This window comes from Mixophyes fleayi, chromosome 7 (assembly GCF_038048845.1).
Source record: "Mixophyes fleayi isolate aMixFle1 chromosome 7, aMixFle1.hap1, whole genome shotgun sequence".
NCBI lineage: Eukaryota > Metazoa > Chordata > Amphibia > Anura > Limnodynastidae > Mixophyes > Mixophyes fleayi.
This window is the reverse complement of record NC_134408.1, coordinates 88,523,987-88,547,591: the sequence shown is the minus strand read 5'-3', so window position 1 is coordinate 88,547,591 and position 23,605 is coordinate 88,523,987. Positions and strand designations below refer to the sequence as shown.

The following is a 23,605-nucleotide window of genomic DNA, read 5'->3' as shown; positions in this document are numbered from 1 at the left end:
GGCACAGGTTGGTCTGTAATGATTTTGTTGGAGGCACAGACTGGTGTGTAATGATTGAGTTGGTGGCACTAGCTGGTCTGTAATGATTGTGTTGGTGGCACAGGCTGGTGAGTAATGATTGTGTTGGTGTCACAGGCTGGTGTGTAATGATTGTGTTGGTGGCACAGGCTGGTGTGTAATGATTGTGTTGGTGGCACAGGCTGGTGTGTAATGATTGAGTTGGAGGCACAAGCTGGTGTAAAATGATTGTGTTGGTGGCACAGACTGGTGTGTAATTATTGTTTTGGTGGCACAGGCTGGTCTGTAATGATTGTGTTGGTGGCACAGGCTGGCGTGTAATGATTGTGATGGTGGCACAGGCTGGTGTATAATGATTGAGTTGGTGGCACAGGCTGGTGTGTAATGATTGTGATGGTGGCACAGGCTGGTGTGTAATGATTGTGTTGGTGGCACAGGCTGGTGTGTAATGATTGTGTTGGTGGCACAGGCTGGTGTGTAATGATTGTGTTGGTGGCACAGGCTGGTGTGTAATGATTGAGTTGGAGGCACAAACTGGTGTATAATGATTGTGTTGGTGGCACAGACTGGTGTGTAATTATTGTTTTGGTGGCACAGGCTGGTCTGTAATGATTGTGTTGGTGGCACAGGCTGGCATGTAATGATTGTGATGGTGGCACAGGCTGGTGTATAATGATTGAGTTGGTGGCACAGGCTGGTGTGTAATGATTGTGATGGTGGCACAGGCTGGTGTGTAATGATTGTGTTGGTGGCACAGGCTGGTGTGTAATGATTGTGTTGGTGGCACAGGCTGGTGTGTAATGATTGTGATGGTGGCACAGGCTGGTGTGTAATGATTGTGATGGTGGCACAGGCTGGTGTATAATGATTGAGTTGGTGGCACAGGCAGATGTGTCAATGTACCTGCAAAATCTGTTTCATATGGCAAAACCATTTACATCAACCCAACAATAGGAAACCTAACTCTAGGAAAATAATAAATCACTGAAATATAAAAAAAGATTTTCTAAATAAATTATTTTCCGTTTTTTACACGAAAGAAGATTAAAATATGTATATTCCTTTATCTCTCTAGTGTCCATCTCTGTTTTTTACTTCATCAAAGTTGTTTATTTTTATTGTTATGGATTGAATCTGCTATTTGTATATGATTGTATCAATGTAGACAGAACATTAGGGCTGTGTAGTATCCCATGGAAATAATAGACAACACTGCCTGATGAAATAACCACATGGCTAAAACACTCAGGAGGAAGCAAAAGAACAAACAAACAATGGCTTTGGTAAACGTTGCTAAAGGGCATGTAAAAAAAAAAGAAAACCACTGAACGTGGAACACTGATTCCTCTGTTTCACTTCTATTGTCTAAAAGTAATGACATGTTTGCTGCAGTGGATACATTGTACATTGTATATGTTACCTCTAATCATGGGTGGGGTTTGCAGATGTGATCACTTGCTGTCATTTGCCGGCCCCTGCTCCATTTGGAACTAGGCATTGTGAGGCACTTTGTCTAATTGGAAATGCTATTGGCTACAATAAATTCATACCTCACAACACTGTGCAAACACTGTGCAAATCAGGGTACGAATGTGACTTTGTCGGGTTAGTATTTGCTACTTCCCATGAGGGAGCACTTAGCGCTTCTGAAGTGGTAGGCTGCCAATCCTGCTACCATCCCCTATAAACAACCCCTTCAATAGAGTGCACAAAAGCAGCATGTGTCAGCGGAACCTGCTTGCTGCGGTACGTGGACACACCTCCCAACAGTCCCAGCAGTTGGGACAAAAATCTTGACTGTTGGTATAGTGGGACATTCTCCAAAAATCTGGACTGTCCAGCCTAAATCAAGACAGCTGCCAGGTATTGTCAACTAGTTCCAAGAATATATAAGTTCTGAAACAATGTAAGAGGGGATTCAGTTAGCTGTAGTTGCATTACGCGTTATGTTGCCACGTGATGTTTAGGAAATGATCTATACTCCTTTTCTGCTTGCACCTAATAGGGGGTTCAATCAGTTTTATTCAGTATTATTGTTATTATTAGCGAAGAATATCATAGCTGTAGTAGTAGCATTATGCGTTAGCTGCGAGCAGAATGTTATCATTGCCATATCTGCTATTTTTTGTACATAAACCTAATTCACAAGGCTATGGGACCTCACAGCTACTTGAATCGGCCCCACTAAGTTGGTATACATTGACTGTTATTTATGAACATTGCTGAAAAGTTCAAATTAAACTCATGGAAACCAATCCGCAAGTAGTTTTTATCTGTCTAGTGCAAGTTAAGTAATGAAAGCAGACGTCTGATTGGTTACTATGGTTTTGGTGCACATTTATACCTTTGCATAGCAGCTAACCCCATTTTCTTTGGTTATTTCCAGTTACAGATGACAATATGGGTGCAAACAAAGTGCCTCAGTACATTACGCTCTACATTGGGTTAAACTATGTTCTGGTAGCCACCACTTATTGCCTTGCATAGAAGCTGGTGTCTTAAGCAGACATTTATAATGCCAAGTGTGTGACCCGCAACTCTTGCTAAAGTGGCCCATAAAACCATCCATTACAGGCTGCAAAACTTTGATATTCACATGAGGGGGAACACAGAGTAAAAAAGGGCTCGTTTGCAAAACCAATTGTGCCGTTTTTCACATTTACTGCACGTTTTCCACATATGTCATTTATTACACAGTGGAAAACCGTTAAATGCACAGTAGTTTTGCCAAGTAGCATTATGCATTTAGCAGTTTCAGTCATTTAACAGTTCCAACCCTCATTATATTTTGCCATGTGGTATATAGGGGGGGTTGTGTGTCTATTCATTTAGCAGCTTAAGTAGGTTCCTAGTGGTTTTCGCTACAATGCATTTCACAGCAAGGCTGGAGACTTAAGGAGGCAATGTAAGAACTAAAGAGGCCGCTCAACCGATATGCTCACACTTTTCACAGTTATTTAGTAACAGTGTATCAAACTGCATACAATGTCAATTAACTCCTTTCATGTTAACTATAATCCAACTTGCTGTTTTATACTACATATCAGAAAGATTTTGTTCTTTCTAAAATTACAGAATATGTTCATGATCAACATTTTTCCTGGACAGTTTTGAAAATGAAAGCAAACATCTATGGTTGCTATGGGTTACAGCACACTTTTGCAATAAAGCATGTGCACTACATTTCATATGTATTTTCCACAGTTTTATCTAGTTCTGACAAAAGTGCACTCCATATTAATCCTTTCACTAAAGTTAAGAATCAGTGCATTATAGAGAAAGGATAATGGATCACATACACTGCATATACTATTATTTACTATTTACTATATAAATCTGTCTCCTTACAATGTCCAAGGACATGGACTATCAGTCTTAGTAAAGAGATCAATGATCCTTATAGTAAAGTTAAATGAAGAAAGCACATCTTGGCCAGGAACTCATGTGTCTGAGGTCTAAATGTGATACCTGTAACAACATGTTTACTGTATAATATATGGGACAGTGCACTCACTACTGTAAATTATATATGTATAGTAGAAGTCAAAGAGAAGCCATATAAACGTGTGAAGCTGTAGGCCACGTACTTTTATACAGGTCACAGAAATCTAAGGTGACTTTTTATACCTGTAATAATTTACAGCAAGAGGTGGATTATTCTTTATAATACACATATTTTCTTAATGAACACTGAAGTGACAACATAAGAAATTACTGTTTATACAGATATAATTTACAGGAGGTTCTACATAAAATATTAACATCACTCGTATACTATATAAGTATAAAATATATCAGAGAAAACGCTGATTTTCCATAATGAATAGGAATAATCCTATTGAAATCATTTAATAAATACAAATTAAAAAAATATAAGATGACTGAAACCAATCAAATGTGCTCTATGAGTGTGAGTAAATTTATTTATAGTGCAAAGTGATTTGCTTAACAAAAAAGATCCTAAAGTCAATGGACCTTGATGACTTTTGTACTGCTCTGATCTAACTCGTGAGCCTGTCATTTGCATTAGTAGCATGCAGTGTGTATTACGTCAAGTGCATAGGTAAGCTAAGGTTATTGTTCAAAGTGAGTAATTAATTGATCACAATGTGAAATCATGTAAGGACAATGACACTAGTGTTTTTATTTCTTAATATCATGGAGCTACACAGTATTAAACTGGACATTTCTGCTGCTGCAGAACTACAGCTCCCATGATCCGCAGCTAGCAAGTATAACCCAGCTCTAGTAACATTTTTATAAATACTATAGGGCAGTGTAAGTGAATACCATTTTGATAGCAAAATAGTAGACACAGATCTAAGAAGATGAATATGCCTGTCTGATAAAGTCTGTATTTCAATGACTGAATTACTGAGTATGTGGTCTGGACCATAGGACACATACATGTGAGAAAGAAAATTACATACAGTACATTGTTAAAGCTTAACTTCCACAACACACAACGAGTCTCAGGCTTGGCTGGCTGCATAAATGTATCTTTGTTGTCTGGCTCTCATTATCAGACCACTTGGCTCTGATACCTCTAACATAATTCATCTTAAGCCCCATAAACAGCATCCGTGTGTTCAATACCTTATTTAGAAGATTCCTTTAAGTGAGCTTTATTTTCTCTTATTAAACTTACACAATGGTGGTAACCTCGCCCAAAATGCTGGTCATTAACTACAGCCCATGAAAAGTCTGTATGACTTATATCTCCCTAATGGGATGTTAGACCCTTATTTAATGTCTGTGAAAGTTTCCTTATTAGACAGGCTTGGGACTATCTGTGAAATTCAAAACAGGCCGTGGTATTATTTATGGTAGCATACTCCATGACCAATCAGGTGTAAGGTTCCCATCACAACTAATGCTGGCTGTACAGTTCTCATGGGCCACAGATCCTCCACATTCTATTAGCATCAGCTGGAACATGAAGGGTTGTGACACTGACACTGGGGACATGTGACCTCACAAAAGCAAACTAGTTAACTTGTTAGTGTCCTTTGCAGCTAAGAGTAAACTCCAAATCTGTTCTTTATTTTAAGAGAAACAATCTGAAAAGCATGATATTGTGTACACCCACACCCGCACATGGTTGGAAGTCGAACAAACTGAACCCTACCTCGAGTATCCTTGACATACACATTACAGTACTTTCCCACGGTTCAGTGGTATTTAAAATAAAACAATACATGTACTTCAAAATATGTTATTTGGGTGTTTTGTCTTTTGTGTACCCCTTGTAAATCTTGGAATAGATAAATATATATGAATACATACACATAGTAACATAGTTGATGAGGTCGAAAAAAGACACCAGTCCATCAAGTTCAACCTATTTTGAATCTCCTGCGATCCCTCACTTATATTTGAAATTGATCCAGATGAAAAAATCGCCAATCTATTTCAATCGGGTAAAATCACTCCTGACCCAACATTGCAGTCCTATTTGTCCCTGGATTCACTACTATCCTTCAATTTAATCAACAGTCGTAACCCTGGATACCCTTTTCTGCTAAAAATTTGTCTAACCCTTTTTTAAACATATCAATTGTATCTGCCATCACAATCTTCCCTAGCAGAAAATTCAATATCTTGACTGCCCTTACTGTTAAAAACCCCTTATTTTGCTGGTTTTGAAACTTCCTCTCCTCTAAGCTTAGGGGGTGACCGCGCAGTCTGTGTACCTTGTGGTAAAAGTTTCCATTTAAAGTTCTCTGTATTGTTCCTTAATGTAGTTGTACATAGTAATCATATCCCCTCTTAGACGTCTCTTTTCTAAAGTAAATATGCCTAAACTATCTAGCCTTTTTTTTATAACTTAATGACACCATAGCCTTTATCAATCTTCTCTGAACCCTTCCTAGTTCTAAAATGTCATTTTTATAGAGTGGTGCCCATAACTGTACTCCATATTCAAAATGAGGCCTTACCAACGATTTATATAGTGGTAAAACTACACTGTCTTCCCTTGCATCTATGCCCCTTTTAATGCATGCCAATACTTTATTGGCCTTTGCAGCTGCTGCTTGACATTGAGCACTATTGCAAAGTCCACTGTCTACGAGCACTCCCAAATCCTTTTCCATTATAGATTCCCCTAAATTTAATAGAACAGAGAGCAATTACAGTAAAATCCTTTAGACATCATAGGTATTATATATAGTGGTGTGTTACTTATTTCAGTTATTAGAGTGAATAATAATGAGGGAGAGATGATTAGAATGACCTTTCACAAATAGTGCTAAAGGACTTTTAAACAAAGTAGGGAGCACTGACATAACTACAACTTTCAGGGCCACAGTGCAAATGTATATGTATGGTAGCATGGCTCAATGAAATTGGGTATAGGGCATCCCAGCATCTGTTGTCATATAATATCTAGTGGTGTTACCTGGCCGTCCATGGCTGGGACAGTAAACATATTTCTCTATCTTTCTGGCTCTCTACCATGGTACACATGTTTATTTCCATTAACCCTTTTAAATGACAAAGCTCATCTCAGCTCTGTGCAGTACATACAATTATATCCACAGAGTAATTTTATGTTGTATGTACAACTCTGCATACAAAATATACATGCTTTTGTGAAAACCTTCTCCCCACAAATGTAAACCGAAAACATAAAGCACAGTATTCAGTAAAAGTTGACAAAGGGCATACACAAATCTCTAAATTAAAGTTGCATGAAGGTGGTAACCCCCCCATTTAAGTGATATGGGAATAGTCTGGATAGGGAAAGGACATTTGGAATAGAGGAACTATAAAAGTGATTCATTTCTTATAACCAAAAATCTTTGGCATCTCTTACTTAGCCTTTTCCACACAAAAACAGACATTTAATAATTGATAAAAACACAGCTGCGACAATATTTTAGGACAATATTATAGCATTAGGTGCTAATAAGCAGAGTGCCAGAATAATATTACGTCTTTGTCCAGCCTGGAATAAGATATGGTTACAGCATAATGCTTACATGAACAGATGTAGTGTTTTATAGGGTGTATGAGGGTTACAGGATATCACAGACAGATCATACAGCCTACTCGCCCTTCCAGCTTGCTCACCTGACTTTTATTAGCAGCTACTTTGGCAAAGAGAGCTTGGGACACCTTTGCTCGTTTCATCTCCTGCTGAATCTCGTCGTAAACAGCAGCTGTGATGGTAACGTTGGAAGGTTCCCCCTCCACTTTCACCTGGATGTCGGATGTTGGAGTATTGGACGTTTTCAACTGTAGGGAGGTTGAGAGGGAAAAAATACATTAAAAAAATGGGAAAATGTTTCAGCTAAACCATCTGTGCAGAAATTGTCAAAGGATTTAATAGGGTTGATGCCAAGGAGCATTAGCTATGGTGGGACACTTCCTGTCCATTATTCTAATCAGGTTAATTGTGATTGGGAATAATTGCTGTTGGGGAACGTGGAAAGAGAGAGACATTGACTTTTCTTCATGTATTTTCAAAATCTAAAACTGTGGGCAGAGATTACATTTAATATTTCATAAATCATTGGCGAGAATTGCATTTAACCCCTTTCCTGCCCGAGTTAGAATTTCCATAAGAGCGATCAGCAACACGGTGAGGCTCAATGACTAAACAACAAAAGGCTACAAGCTATATATCTAATCAAGAATTATTACAGTGCGTTTTACTTTTCATATTGTAAAGTTTAAAAAAATGCTATATATTTCCCCCCTCACGGTAAAAAGAATAGTATTACGCACTGCATCTATACGTAAGCAAATTCCAAATGCCTTTCTACTGTTGCATTGTGAAGAAATCCATATGCTTTCACAAAAAAAAAACATAATTTTGTACAACTGTCCAAACTCATAAAACTCAGTCTAACCAGTAGTCTATTGTTTGATGGTATATAGTAAACTAAAAAGAGAATCACTGCATTTTAGCTGTTTCTGCCCCACTTAAAGCCTAGTAACAATGTAGGACTAGGGGGTAAATTTGCTAAAAATCGTGTCTGGTGCCGGTTTTAAACCACTACGCATCGCCTGCGGTTTAGTACTCCAAACTGCCGCACTTAATATAGGGTGGTTTGAGGGCGTGGTGTAAAAAAGATAGGGTTTTTCTATACCTGTGTCTGACTGGATTGATACCTCAAACATGCTGAAGGGACCACTATGTAGTGCCACATGTGTGCATCAAAAATAATTATATCCCCATTAGCAATCAAATAGTACTGCTGAGATAATATAATTATATTGCTATTTCCCCACAATATAATACAATATTATTGTCCCCATAATACAATAAAAAAGAAAAGTTAATTATAAATTAATTTTGCCCCTTTATAAATAATGATTGTCGACATAATTTATATGTCAGTGGTGCTTTCTCTTATATTCTGAATGGCCAGATAGTACAAACAGCATGTAGTTTGAGCAATCTTGCCTCTCACAACCACCTCTTTTGTTTTGGCCATTTGGATGGTGGTTTTACAAACCTTAACTTAGTAAATCTGTGTTTATATGTTCACATTTGTTAACAAGTGTAAAGTGGTGGTTTTTAAAAATGTTCATTCTGACCGTTTTAATGTTGGTTTGGCCTTTAGTAAATCCGAAGTTTTTAAAGCGGACGAAAAAAAAGGTCCGAAAACTGGTGAATTCTCAAACCGCACTTTAGTAAATCTAGCCATAGGTGTTAACTAAATACTTGATGCTAGGAGGGAAATCCTGCTGCGTCTGATCTAACTGGACAATATCTCTTGCTCTATTCATTCACACTGTAAATTGTGATTATACAGCTACCTATTATTTTGCAGTACATTAAAAAGTGACAAAGCAAAAATGTAAGATATAACACTTGCATTCATTATAACCTGTAGAAATGTATGCTCTGTAAAATGGTATCAAGAGAAAATAGGTAACAATTATATGTCTGATTATTAAATAGAAATAAACATTTTTGATAACATATTTGTTTAATTTTACAAACATCCAGTGGATCATGGACTTGGTAAAACAAGTATAAAGGCATATAAAGGTCAGCAATCCCTTCAGTCTCCAAATAATGTACGTAACCTGGTAACGTTTGCCATACATGAGTTTTTCTTGTTTTAACCTATTTTCATATATAATTCTTTCACAGTTTTCTATGCCAGTATTTTTGAATGGGTTAACAAATTCCAAACAATTGTAGTATATATATATATATATATATATATATATATATATATATATATATATATATATATGGTGTGTGATTCTTTATCTCCCTTCCTGTTGTCTGATAAAGTCTTCAGTGCAGGAACCAATTCTCCCAGAAAAAATGAGAAAATGGGTAGAGGTCTCTAAATAATAAATTACTACTCAATTTACGGCACTCCCTCATGTCCCTCTCATCCTTTATTAAACATGTACGTATGTCATCTGAGCACATAGCTCCAGCTACGATTATCCTCATTATGCTAACCAGTCGGACACCCAATTTCACCTAGGAAATGAGCGGAAATGAAAAGAGAAATTTCATTTTCGCATCCAAGGCCCCAGGTTGCCTCTGATTTGTGCCTTTAATTTTCTTAAACTGTTATTGTTATTTCTGTATTCTGCCGCCTGCTTTAATTGAATGATTTCTCCCATCAGCTGACAAATCAAGGGCAAAATGAAGGTATTGTTCTGACTGAATGACACAAAGGTCTTATCAGACACTTGTCACCTGTAGATTTCACAAAGAGAGTGAAATCTATATGGTCCGCCTAATCTTGTTTATTAAGGGGTTCATGGCTGTGGGTTATTCATTAATAGTCATCAATTCAGTTTATAAAAGTCACTGCAGTTACAGAACATTACCAATCAATCCGGACGTAAATACAATAAAAGCTTATGGTTATGAAAGAGCCACTACAAATAAAATAATGGCTATAGTGTACCCCCTACTGCAAAACATACGGATTTTAAGATCTTGGGAGTTTTGTAATCATATATAAAGGTCATGAGACACTGACATTATTTTTATTCTTTTTATTTCACATTATTCCCAGAATAATTTGAATTTGGGAAAAATATATACTGCTTGCATGAGTGATTATCATATCCAGGTGTATCTAATGTTTACCGACAGGTATGCATTACATCATAGAAGACACTTTCAATATGAGTCATGTGACATCACTAGCAGCAGCAGCTATGTATAAAGCGTCACTACTCCATTCATGTCACTTATGTACAGTAAATTCATCTCGCAGTATTCACAAATATAGACATTCCAGTACTAAAACTAAATGGAAATATATTTGGCATTGCATGTAGCCCCTGCATTATAAGTGAGCCCTTAGTAACATCACCCAGCTCGGGTCAGTAATCAGATAATAATTACATGATGTTTATTATCTGCTAATAATCAAGTTAGTTGAATGTGCTTAAAGATATAATGCATAATGTACTAGACATAAAAAATGTGGCTGCAGATGGCTTTGACATACCTGTGGGACGCGCGATGAGCTGGGACTGCTGGACGAAGAGGACAACAGGCTTACATTAGGGTTCATGCTTCTTTCCCGCTCGTCCTGATAGATCCGGTCCCTTTCTGCCTCTGGTAAGTTTAAGAAGTTCTGCATAGCCCTCAGGTTTACCAGCAATGACTGGGATGCTGTTCTGGGGTCCTCTTCCTTGCGTAAGATTTCTGACAGCAAACCCTGGTCCAAAATAAAATGCCCAACTTATTTTTTTTAAAAGTTTAATAAACATGCTAAAGAACGGGCTTAAAGAAAACTGTATATCAGTGGTGGACAAAATAATGAAGAATTAAGGAGCAATTAAGAAATGACTCCCAACAGTATATTTTTAAGCACATTGGCTACCTGACAACTATGATATGTTCATTTGACACCAGGTAAATCTTATTAAAACAAGTGATAGATTTTTTTTAGTTTTACACTATTAAAACTAGCTGGCAGCAAGGGTGGAGAAAATCACAGCAATCATGTGACTAGGAACGGGTCTAATTGGCTCCTGGTTGTTGTTCCCTGACTTGAGGCTGTCAAAGACAGCACTCTGACCATCATTCAAAATTCTTGGTGCTATATAAAGTCACAACCAGAGTTTAGTTACAGTGGTTGGGTAAGTGATTAAAGTATACAATTTAGTAAATCAGGTACAGAATAATATTATGCATACAGGGCCTGAGTCATTAAGGAAAGTAAGGGAAAAGAAGCACTAAATGTCCTCTAGGACAAACCACGTTACAATGCAAGGGGTGCAAATTAGTGTATTATTTTCCACATAAGTTAAATACTGGCTGCTTTTTCATCAAGCACACAAACACTTGATAGCTTTATTTACAGTGAAATTTAAAGTTGACCTAGGATATGCCCTACCCCAACTATAAATCTGCCATCATATTTTAAATTTACTTCCCCCTCCAATGCAATATGGTTTTGCCCAGATTAAGAGCCCCTGTACCATTCACTATCTTGTATTACTAAATCCTATTCAATATATCGCCTTATATCGATAACTTATAAAGTAATATTAATTATAATTTTTGAAATGAAGGACTGAGCTCAGAAGTTTTACTGTAGCTGTCTATAAATAACTTACATATATTCAACTGAATGTTGCTAAATTATTTTGCATCTAACAAAAGCTAGTATTTAAGAAACTTTGGGGAATTGCTGTCTATGCATTACAGTAATACTAGTTTTCAAATTAACAACTAATGATTAATGTCAAATAACCAGTAAAGGGTTTCAAGTTTATGGAATGATATTTGTCAAAGTAGTGACCGACTTCTAGAATTAGAATTTTTCCACTGAATAGCCTAAAGTGATAAAGGAAATATGTAATATTTTTAACTGAACAATGTTGTTGGATAGTTGACTACATTATATTTAAATATTTTGTGACTGCACCTTACTTTGGTAAAAACCTTATGTCAATCGTTCCGGGTTTTTTTGGTCTTTTGTTTGAAGACAATCTAGTAACTGAAGTATTTGTATGTGAATCACAAAGATAGAAAACTGTTCATCACAAACAGCTATTGATACTCCCAAAACACTAAGGGCTAAATTTATTAAACTGCGGGTTCGAAAAAGCGTAGATGTTGCCTATAGCAAACAATCAGATTCTAGCTATTTAGTATAATCTACAAAATGACTAGAATCTGATTGGTTGCTATAGGCAACATCTCCACTTTTTCAAACCACCAGTTTAGTAAATATACCCCTAAGACTCTGTCTAAAATTGTGCCAATATAGGTAAAAAAAACTAGTGAAAAAACATAGCTTGCTATGACATAACGAGCAAGACCACGGTATATGAATCCACCAATACAATCTGTACATTGGACGAACACTAAAGTGAAAGTATGTGAATCACAAAAATAAAACACTGTTTATCACAAACAGCTGTTGGTAACCCCGAAAGACACTACCTAAAATTGTGCAAATATAGGACAAAAAGGTATAATGAATGTATACGTACATTGGACAAACAAGTGAATCTCACAAGTTCTCGATTCTGCACTGAGTAATGCAAAAGAGAGAATACGATCATATGTCTACTTTCTGTAAAGAATATAATTTAATTTAGTTATTTATGTCAGTGATAAACAGGCTTGTATTTTAACATTTAAAATGGCCTTACTCCTTAAAGACCTAGCTGAATATTTAACAATAAACGCCTTTTTGACATGATCAATTTCATTCCTTACAATTATAAGGAATGAAAGATTGTGACCATTTATGAAAAGTATTTTCCCGGAACAGCAGTCATTATATACGGATGTCCCGGCGAACACACAGTTTACCTATCTCCTATCTTCTCTATGCTCATTATGGTAAAGTGGAAACCTTTGGTGTAGTAACCGGAAGGAAGAGCAGGTAATATGCAGCGAGGGTTCCGAAGATCCCTCTACCGCACCGCTCTCCCCATAGGATTCAATGGCTAACGCCATCATCAGACACAGTTAGCCATCATGCACAAGTTCCGAAAAGCTTTGATTTTTGGAACTTGGTAAATTACGCTAAATAGCAGTCCCCATAGAAACCTATGGGGCATGCATTTGTATATGATAACAGTTGGACCGCAGCAGATATTGGAGATATATGCTGTGATCTTTTAGTTACAAATAGTTGAGATCCTTAATATTGGAGTTGTCCCCCAAAAACTGCTGTCGAGGGCTTAGGAGCTTCTTAGGGCCCCTAGTTTTTGCTCATATTTTCTTTACAATTGAAATGTTTATTTTGTGACAATTGCAGGGTCTTCTCTACAGTAATAATTAATGCAGTGATGACTTTCTATGCATATCTATGATGTAGCATACACTGAAGCTGACAGGTGGGTAATTTACACTGTCAATACAAATCATTCGCCTTGCAAATGGAGTTTTCTTTAGATGTGTCAGTAGGGTTGCCGGGGGGAAAGGGAGGGTGGCAGATTCAAAGTACAGGGGCCTGGGCCTGCCTAGGGGCCCTGATCTGTCTGTGTAGTGGGAGGAGCCCCTTTCTGTGGCTATGGAAGGGACCCCAAGAAGTTGATGTAACAGGGCCTGAAGTTTCTCTTGGCGACACTGTACAGCGTCAATATCAGTTTGCAGGAATCTCAGTGATCATAGAGGTTCTGACAATCAAGAAAAGCACAGTGCATATTCCCTAGAATGAAAACACCATCGCCTTTCATGGCTACTATAATTAGCTGTTATTCTGCATGAATACAAATGTGATACAACAATTCTGTTTGGACCAGTGAAAGTTATATACTAACATTGCTAGAATGTGCTAATAGAATGATCAGACATTTACTTTCACTTTCTAATTTGCATTAGCCGGATAAAAGCTCATTGCCGATAGGCTGTCATGTTTTTAGCTGCTATTCACACTTTTCCAATGTTAGTAAATAAACCTTAGTGTCGATCAGTAATTAGCAAATATCAATCTACGGAAAAGAACAACGGATTCATTTGCATTGTCATTTTTGAGGAGCTCCTGAAAATGTACAATGTTGATATAACATGCAAATGAAACAAAGTGATATATTAATAAATAAGATACATTTTTGCATGTCTGTCATAAATGCTCTATTTATTTAAAGAAATCAATTGTGAGCTGTATGTTGCCCTAATCTGAGACATGGAACTGCAAGCTCCCGAGTCACAGACTTAATTATCTGTTCTACTAGCATCAGATGTTTGGTTTATTTATGAACGCGAAAATGTGGCTCTTTATTGCTTTTTCATTTGTGTAAAGAAGCCAATTTGTTGGATTCTCTTATTTGCAGGTACATGCCAACGTCCAGGTGCTTGTAAATACCCCGGTTAAAGGGGGTTGTTGTTTGCTTTTGTGACTTTGCTGGTCCATCTAAATGCTGATGATGGAAACAGTAAAAATAATATGTCAAAGTCCAACCTATTACCATTTTAGAACCACTCCAGGCTCACCAGCAGTCTGTACATTTTGTTGTGTTTCTTGGGGGAAGGGAAGACAAGACCCAGAAATTGGCAGCTCTGAGCTGGTGCAAAATACAACTTTAGAGTGTAAAGCTGGGTACACACTACACTGTTTTCGTCCAATAATCGGCTCAAACAGCCGACATACGACCGTTCGTTCAAAGGTCGGGTCAGTGTGTACAGTGACACGATGGTCGAAAGTCTGCCCAAATGGACGATTCTCGCCTCATTTGGTTGGTCGTACCGTTTAATATTTTCGTTCCAATCTCGTTTCCGCTGTGTAGTGTGTTTAAACTTCCGACCGATCCACAACAGTGAGTACGAAATTACAGTCATTGCTCACAACAACATGGCTGTAAAAAGTCATTAAAGGGACGTCCGCTCTTCCCTTTATTGTCCTAAACAAGGCTAGTGTGTATGCAGTCCATGGACCCAGCGATCGGACCATCGGTCGCATGTAAAATTGCTCTGCATAAACAGTTGGTCGAAATTTCTGTAGTGTGTACCCAGCTTAAGTGATCATGCACTCCTAAGCACAGCAAAGAACACCATAAAAAACACCCCCATCCCCTCTTAATCTAAATTCAGTAATATTCTTCCTAAAAGGAAATCTCATTTCTGCACTGGTCTGTAAAACAAGGCGTGGGCACCTACTCTGTACTTAGCTGGGAATGTCCTCACTTCACCCCTCAGCCTGTACATTTTCTGCTCCTCTGCAGACACCACCATAATGCTCTGCAAACCCATAGGTTGTGGTGGAGCAGTTGTGCTAATTGAGGGACACTGTGGGAACAAAGCTGGTTTTGCACCATGTAATAGATCATTTCTGCTCTGTAAATGAAGTCACCAGCTATAACAATGATATATAGTATATTCAGCGGCATAACTAGCAAACTGGGAGGAGGGAACCCGGGGCCCGACCCTCTGCATCTGCCATTCCCCACTATCACCATGGGCCCTGATGCACGGGACATGTCCTGCTACACCAATGGTAGTTCCGGCACTGAGTGGACATGTATAGTATACATATACCTATATATATATATATATATATATATATTTATATATATATATACACCTCCCAACTGTCCCGGTTTAGGTGGGACAGTCCCGATTTGAGTACTCTGTCCTGCTTTGCCATGGGAGGTATTCTCTTCTCCTGTTCACTGATGTTCTGCATGGCAGAGCAGTGTTGAATGGGTGCCAGAAATGGTGTTTGGAGGGGAGAACAGGTCAGCCTAGCTAGGCAGGCCCCGGTGGGGGAGGGGGGTGACCATGCCCTACTGTCCCATGACCACACCACTATTGGGGGTATGCTGTGGTCTCACCCCCATTGTTCAGTGGCCATCTCCCCCGTCCCGCTGCTAGAGACTAATGTTGGGTGGTATATATATATATAGATAGATAGATAGATATATATATATATATATATATATATATATATATATCTATATCTATCTATCTATCTATCTATCTATCTATCTATCTATCTATCTATCTATATATATATATATATATGTGTGTGTGTGTGTGTGTGTGTGTGTGACAATTATAACAAGAGAGTATATTGGTGTTATTTACACAATTATTTTTTCTGATTTTAAAAACAAAGTCAAAATGTGTGATATAGGCATGTGAGCAGAGTCTGTATTGCAGTTTGATACAAACAGGTATAACTAAGAAATTCTATATTATTGCATTAGATATTAAAGCTGCACTAACACCTAGGGTGGGAGTGGAGAGTTACAGCAGTTTTTTTCATGGGCTGTGTGGTTAGTCTCACAGCCCAAGCTAAAAGCTGGACTGGAGAAGGGCGTGAGCAGGAGGACCAATGGAAAGCTGCAATCGCTGAATTTGCGTTTCTCATTAATCCTCCCTTGTCCTGCAGTCTTTTTAAAGTGATGATCAAAATGCAGCTGTGAAGTGCACCTGTAATCTATACTTAGTGGAGGCAGACATTTTGTGGGCTGAACCACTATTCATGACAATGTAGCAGATCTGAGTCTTTAAATCAAAATTGTAAAGGGGAAGAATTGGATGCAACAGACCCCAAAATTAAATAGAGAAACTCTTACCCACTCAATGATGAAAGTAAGTAAAATGTCTAATGCTAATTAGGTCAGTGCATTCAAACACAAAATCAAATGTAAATAAATGTTTTTACTATATTTCTCCTGTCAGTAAATTAACTAATGACAGACAGCCCAGTACCTATCCTCTATCCCCAAAAAACACTTCAAATTCAAACACTAATTCAGAAACAAGTCTTTTCTCAACTGACATTATACAGCACAATTGGTCATTTCACATTTTCTTAGGAATTGCATGGTCATAAAGCGTTGTAATGAGCATCACTGCAACACAAACATAACAATAATTAGCTACAAAAGTCAACCTTTTATGAAAATAATTATTTACCCCACTTGTGTACGGTTATTGAAATATTTAAAACAAAATTTGCTTTTATTAATAGTCATTTTCACACATCGGTTCTTGTAAATATGTCAACTTTCCATTCATTACACACAAAATGATCTAACCTGCATTTTTGTCACCTGCAAATAATTAGCCACTCAATATGCAAAGCAACCTCCTTGAAGAAAAACAAATAGTCATAATGCTGTTTAATTGTAACTAAATGAGGCAGAATTTATTTTTTAAAGTGATAGACTCCAGGTGTGTCTCACCCAATGTTGTGGCTTTGTGATGGCTTTAAGAAGATGGGACATGTAATGTTTTAAATCTGTCCAAATGAACTGATGAAGTGTTGATTTTTGTTACTTTAATCTGTGTGTGTAGGAACTCTAAATAGCCAGGATTTACAAACAATCTAATCCTATATTATTATTTTACTTTTGTATTTGTCTAATGTAAATATAAATTAATACATTGCTTTTCTGCCTTTTGGTGTAGTACTAGGAGGGAGTGATTAGCCCTCTTATCATGGACCGGCTAGCTTGCTTCTCTGATCAGGGGGAGAAGCAGCGTATAGAGCCTGGGATCTATGTGCCCTTGGTGTGGTGAGCCAGGGGTGCCCGAAAATCATTAGGGAGGTTGAGAAACGCCACTGAGAGAGTAAGTTCTGTCCTGCCCTTTTGGCAGAGCAGGAGAAATGTTTACAATAGCCTGGCCGTTAGGCTGGGGCCGTACACACTCATCATTTATTTATTAATTCATTTCCTTGTTTGTCACCTCCACTTATGGGCTCCTCTCCATGATTTAGGGTGAATGGTGTGGGCCTGTGGTTCCCACCCCATTGAACCTTTTGAGGTCCCCCCTTCCGGGGGCAGGGGGCAGAAGAGTGGGTGCTGACACAACTCCCTAGGTATGTTCAGAGACTAGACAGAAAAATAACATGAAACTATGTCTAGCAAATACATCCATCTGTGCTAAACACACTTAATAAATTAAGAAACAAAAAAGCTGGGATAGATTGATTTTGTCTGAGCATACTGGGGCGTGGGGTGATTTATTCCAGTTTGCCTTAACTCTGCACAGAAGTCATCATTCAACCAAAAATTCTCAACACAAACATATCATAAATAATACTACTTGAACTTACAAAATTATAAGTAGATAAGTCTTTAGTACCAGATGGTATACATCCAAGAGTAATAAAGAATTAACATTAGTGCTTGCAGAACCATACCATTAATGAAAGGTTTAAAACAATTGTTGCTGACCGGTATAATTCCAGGTGAGTGGAGAATGGCAAACACAGACAAACTAGAGTCAAACAAGTTGCAAGACCCATGGCAGCATGAATTTGCTGCTGGGATATCATATCAAACAAATCATGTTTTTTGACTAGCTAAGTAAAGTGATAAATCAGGGTGGATCGGGAGATATAGCTTATTTAGACTTTAACAGGGCATTTGGTGCACTATATTAATTCAGAAACTTAAAATATAGTTTCAGATGATGTGACGGTAAGCATTATGTCTAGTCAAGCATTTGGAACAGTCATAAGAAAACTTGATTCCACAGGAGGAGGTGTTATGAGCAAGAAGAGGTATTGTATTGTCACTTTATAGGTCACTCATAAGATCTCACCTTGAGTACACTATGCATTTCCAGAGGCCTTAACTCCAAAAAGATATTGAAAATAGAAAAAATTCAGAGTATGGCTACTAAAATGGTGTGTGGGCTAACAACAAAACTTACTATGCTAAAGAACTAACCATTCACAGCTTAGATAAAATAAGGGACAGAGATGATATACAAAGATTTGAATATGAAAATGTATTAGTCTCTAAGAAGGTAAGATGATTTCTGGACAGAAAAGGTAGGTAATAATAGATAATAATAGATCAATGGAATAGTCTCCCAGCAGGTGGGGAATCATACAGTACAAGAATTCAAAAATCCATTGTATAAAATTACTGTTTTGTTAAGACTCACCACATGATCTGTTATAGACATATTATGCCATTGTCCACTCACCTGGAAATACTACTATATATATTTCCAGTTCTACCAACATCATGGTTGGGTGTCCTGCTGTGTAATGGAAACATTTGAAAAATGTAAGATGTGTCAGTAAGAAGCCTACTAGAACATCCCTTGTTCACTGAATTAAGAAATGTTGTGTGGCCTCAGTCAACTTTAATCACAATATGGCTACAGGAATAACCACAAGGCAGCCAGAGGTGGGAGAACTTTTTCTAACCTTATGTGACCTTATTAGGTTGAGTTAATTTCTTTTTCCATAAGATCTTAAAATTGTGTATAAGAACATAAACTCTTTGTGAATTTGACATTGATTTCTATGTAGCACAACTTCAGCTTCCAACAAATACAGAAAACTTGATTACATTTCATTAACCAATAAAGACCAAATGAAGACACAGTTCTCAAAGATCTGAAATGACCACTTGTGTTATTGTGCATCATGTGTCAACAACATGCACACACTTCAATATAGCTGAATAAATTATCTGACCCCAGTGAATGTAGAATGTTCAGAGTTTTGGGTACCCTGTCAGTCATTACTTAGTAATACCTCCTTTGGCAGAAATCACAAGTTCCAAATGTTTCTTAGCCACCAAAGAGCCTTACTATTCTTAGTTTAGAAATGTTTTCCCATTCTTCCTTGCAGAAATCTTCTAGCACAGAAGTATTCTTGGTCTTCTTTCTGTGTGATTGAGATCTCCCCACAAATTTTCAATAATGTTCAAGTCCTGGGACTGTGAAGACCATTCCAAAACCTTAAAACCATTCCAAAGTCCTTAAATATCCAGTAAGAACTTCACAGATGAGTTTGAAGTATGTTTTGGATCATTGTTTTGCTGAAGTATCCAATCTCCTTTCAACGTCAATTTCTTAATTGATTCTGGAACATTAGCTTCCAGGATTTGTTAATATTTAGTTGAATTTGTTCTTCCAAAACAATATTTCTTGTGGTAACGGCTGCCACTCAACCCCAAAGCATAACAGATCCCCCCATGCTTAAGAGTTTTCTTCCAATGCTTTACCTGTTTTTCCAAATGAATCAATTGTGGTTTTGTCTAAGAAGTACATTTTTTGTTTCATCGGTCAACGGCAGTTTCTTCCAAAATGTTCTGGCTTATCTAAGTATTGTTTTGCATGCTTCAGATGTTGACCTGTGTAATGAGGCCATAGGAAAACTTTCCTTCTGACAAATCTTCCAAGCAGATTGTTTTTGTTTAAGCAACCCTTTACCGTGGACTGCTACTTGTGTGTCAGATAAACCAGGTTCTCTGCAACGATAAGAGTCCAACATTGCATATATGACCAGTTTACCAGAATTTTTTTCTGTGTCTTCCCAATCTTTCTTTGACTTCAACATAGCCTTCATTTCTTCACAATGTTTCAGTCAGTGGAAATGACAAGCTTGAAACATTTAGATACTGTTCTGTAGCCTTTCACTGCTTGGTAAAAGATGGTCCTGCTCAAATGAATTTACAATCTGACAGGTGTGGGGAACACTTGAACCTTTGATGAATAAGGTTATCAAAACAACAACTATAGATGTCAGTGGGGAAAGTGTCAGTGTGTCACATAATCATACATTTATTACGGTAAAGTTTTGTTGACTGCAAGAGGAGCAGATATTTTGGGGGCAAATGGTCATATTGCTATACCAACTTGAAGATGGAGGTAATTAGACCTTGGTCACCACTTTTTAAAGGGATACCTTTAGCAGCATTTAGATGCATTTCATAGCATAAGTGCATTAATATACGCTTTTAAACTAATATAAATACAGAATCCAAATACAGACATCCCTAATATACCATACTGTCATGAGATATACATGACATTACAATCTACACAAACAAAACTACAAAAAGCAGAATATTCTAACACACCTTTCCAATTAGATGGAACTAAAATGATCATCATATTGTATTAAATATGCTCCCATTGTTAACACTGATTAATTCATCATGCCATTCAGTTTTAATCTATTTACAACAGAATACTTCTAAATTCATATGATTAAGTAACATGTTGGTTTTATGAAGTTTATGTGAAGCCAAAAAGTGCTGAATTTGTAGCCCACACGACATGGCTATCAGACTAACACCTCGTCTACTATTAGATAGAGCAGCTGGAAATTACCATGGGGAAGAATTAACTCTGCTCGTGCCTCCACCCCCTGATGAGTAATCTCACCATAAATCACATCTGTCAGGACTGAAGACTTCAACTGTTCTACAAAGGCTAATTCGCTTTCATGAGATTGTCTAAACTCCTGCAATAATGATAACCAAACATAGAACCCACACGAAGCCCTGTAATTATGACAAGGTAGCTATAAACACACCATTGTCCCGGAAAGACTACTCTGTGTTGTTTAGTTCACTTAGAAAAGTTTGACATGAGCTTTAATTATGACGTATTGGTTACGTGAGCTATAAGATATTCTATATTCAAATGTTGAGGGAGATTATTTTTGAACGGAACACAGTAAACCTCACTCACATGTCAATCATCTCATGGACATTGTATAGTGACTTGTAATGTAATTACTATCACTAAGAGCTCTTCCAAAATCTGTGACTTATCTGTTTGAAAATAAAGAATATGAGTTTGATTCTTTTAGATAAGAAACGCCATTGAACACATGGCAGTAAAGAATAATGACATTTTTAATATTGTTCTGTGAAACAGTCATCTTGTTCCAAATTTGGCTGCAAAATATTGCACGTTTTTGTGGTAGAATTTGACCTATATTGTTCCCAGTCTTTCACCCAAACACAACACAAAGCAGAATAAATTGACCACTGTCTTCTCAGCTCTATCCATAGACTATAAATGTCACAATTGCAGTGTTGAATGGCATTATGAGGAATGGTGAAGTAAAAGTGATTGTCACACTTCTGTGAAACGGCCTGGTCCGCTGCAAAACTCAATTGTTTTCTTTGCATAAAATTAAATACATTTGTAAATAAGTTATTTTAAAAATATTTGTTAATCCCTGTATGTAAAAAAAAAGTATTTTATTGTCTGTGATGGGAAGGATGGGTCAGTATCAGATTGGTACTGGTTTACATATAATATCTTTGAATCATAATTATAAAACAAAGTCACTGCCCCATGTTTTAGTAATTAAGAACTTCAGCATTGCAGGCATGTACTTGGGAAGGCTCTTGTTGCAGTTATAGGGATACAGCACAGTGTCAGTGATTAACAGAAGGGAGCTGCTTATGACAGCTATATTATATAGATCAGTTTGCTGCTCCACAGTGTTTACTTGTACAAATCTTTATTTATAAAATGGGCCTAAACCCCTAGTGTATATACTGAGGCATAATACTGTAGTATAATCTTATGTGTTGATTTAAGTAAAACAGAAACCAACTGGAAGGCAGCTCAAGTTGTGAGTTAGAACCAACCCATTAGAATTTATGCTACTTGCAAGAGGACAGAGCCAAATGTAAGTTGGATGGGAGACACAAGTATCCTTCTCAAGAGAACATTTATTGCCGGCCAACTTTTCCTGTCTGGCAAACTGACCATTCCATTCATTGGATTTAAGTTCCTGGGAACCGGTCTCCTTGGTGGGGGTGGAGATCATCCTCTCTGGATTAAGGCCTGAATGAGTTTTTACTAGATTTGGCTACTGTGTGAAAACATTGGCAAAGGAAGAGTTTGCTTTTGAAGTACATACAGAAAATGCGGACACTTGGGGCTTCATGATGTGTTTAACCAGGCATGAGCAGAGACAGCAGCTCTAAATGATGAATTATATCGAAGGAACATTCCTTTATTCCTATCTAGGGAACCAAGGAACTGGTCATAGCATTATTAGGTATTAGCACCTGATATGCACATTAAATATACACTGATGTGCGTGTTTTCAATCTGTTCACTATTTTCTTGTTAGCCACGATTTTAGGAATTGTGCCAACAATAAAAGCAAATAGATTGCTTAATTTCTATGCTCTAATGGCTAAATGTGTATTACTTTTCTTGTAAATGATATGGTAAGTCTATTAAAGGGAATAGATTTAGATGAGTTCTATTAAAGGGAAATTATTGTGAAACTGATGCTATTATTTAGTTTATCTTTTAGACAATAGGAAAACCACATACTACTAATAAAAAGCATTCTTAAATCAAATAAAGGAATCTGGAACCACTTTTTGTCTAAAAGTCTTGGATCTGCGTGTGCCATCTACACAACAGTTAAAGTACTCCACAAAAATTGGCTATTTTTTACATGAACCTGATTTCTTCCAAAACCTGCATAATGAAGAAATTCCCAAGCCCAAAATCCTACCATTCCCTGTGTACTCAACTGATGTGCATCTGTAAGGCTTAACACACTGGAGAATTTAAAATGAATACCTATATTAATGCGCAAGTACACGTATCACTGACTTGACTGTACAACAGCCATTTAATAAACTTTCTTCTTTAAGTGTTAACAGATGATAGCCCTTCTTAGGCTGGATACTACAGTGTTTTCAGCTGATTATTGGGCCAATCAAACGATAAATGACCGTTCAGACCCATATAGCATTAGTATATATGCTGCAACGATGAACAATTATCGTCCTAAAGCACATGGTATCATTTGATTTTTTAAACGGGACTAAAAATGTTGTTCAATGGTGGAACAATGTCATTCCAATTCTGCAGTGTGTATGCACTCACAACCAGCAGTGTCCATAGATCTCTGTGGAGTGTACAGAGCTAATGGTTATGAGAGCA

General features: G+C 37.3%; 1 protein-coding gene across 4 annotated transcripts in view; it reads right to left on the bottom strand.

Moving 5' to 3' along the window:
- SATB2 (SATB homeobox 2) overlaps window positions 1–23,605 on the bottom strand; it is a 150,461-nt gene that overhangs the window by 37,700 nt on the left and 89,156 nt on the right. For 3 of the 4 annotated variants that reach the window (XM_075180075.1, XM_075180074.1, XM_075180076.1), the window contains 2 exons: window positions 10,461–10,673; window positions 7,093–7,257 (listed from right to left, as the gene is read on the bottom strand). In XM_075180075.1, coding sequence (XP_075036176.1) covers window positions 7,093–7,257; window positions 10,461–10,673 — 378 coding nt within the window. The remainder of the gene's footprint in view (window positions 1–7,092; window positions 7,258–10,460; window positions 10,674–23,605) is intronic. The other variant, XM_075180078.1, reaches the window with a different exon arrangement.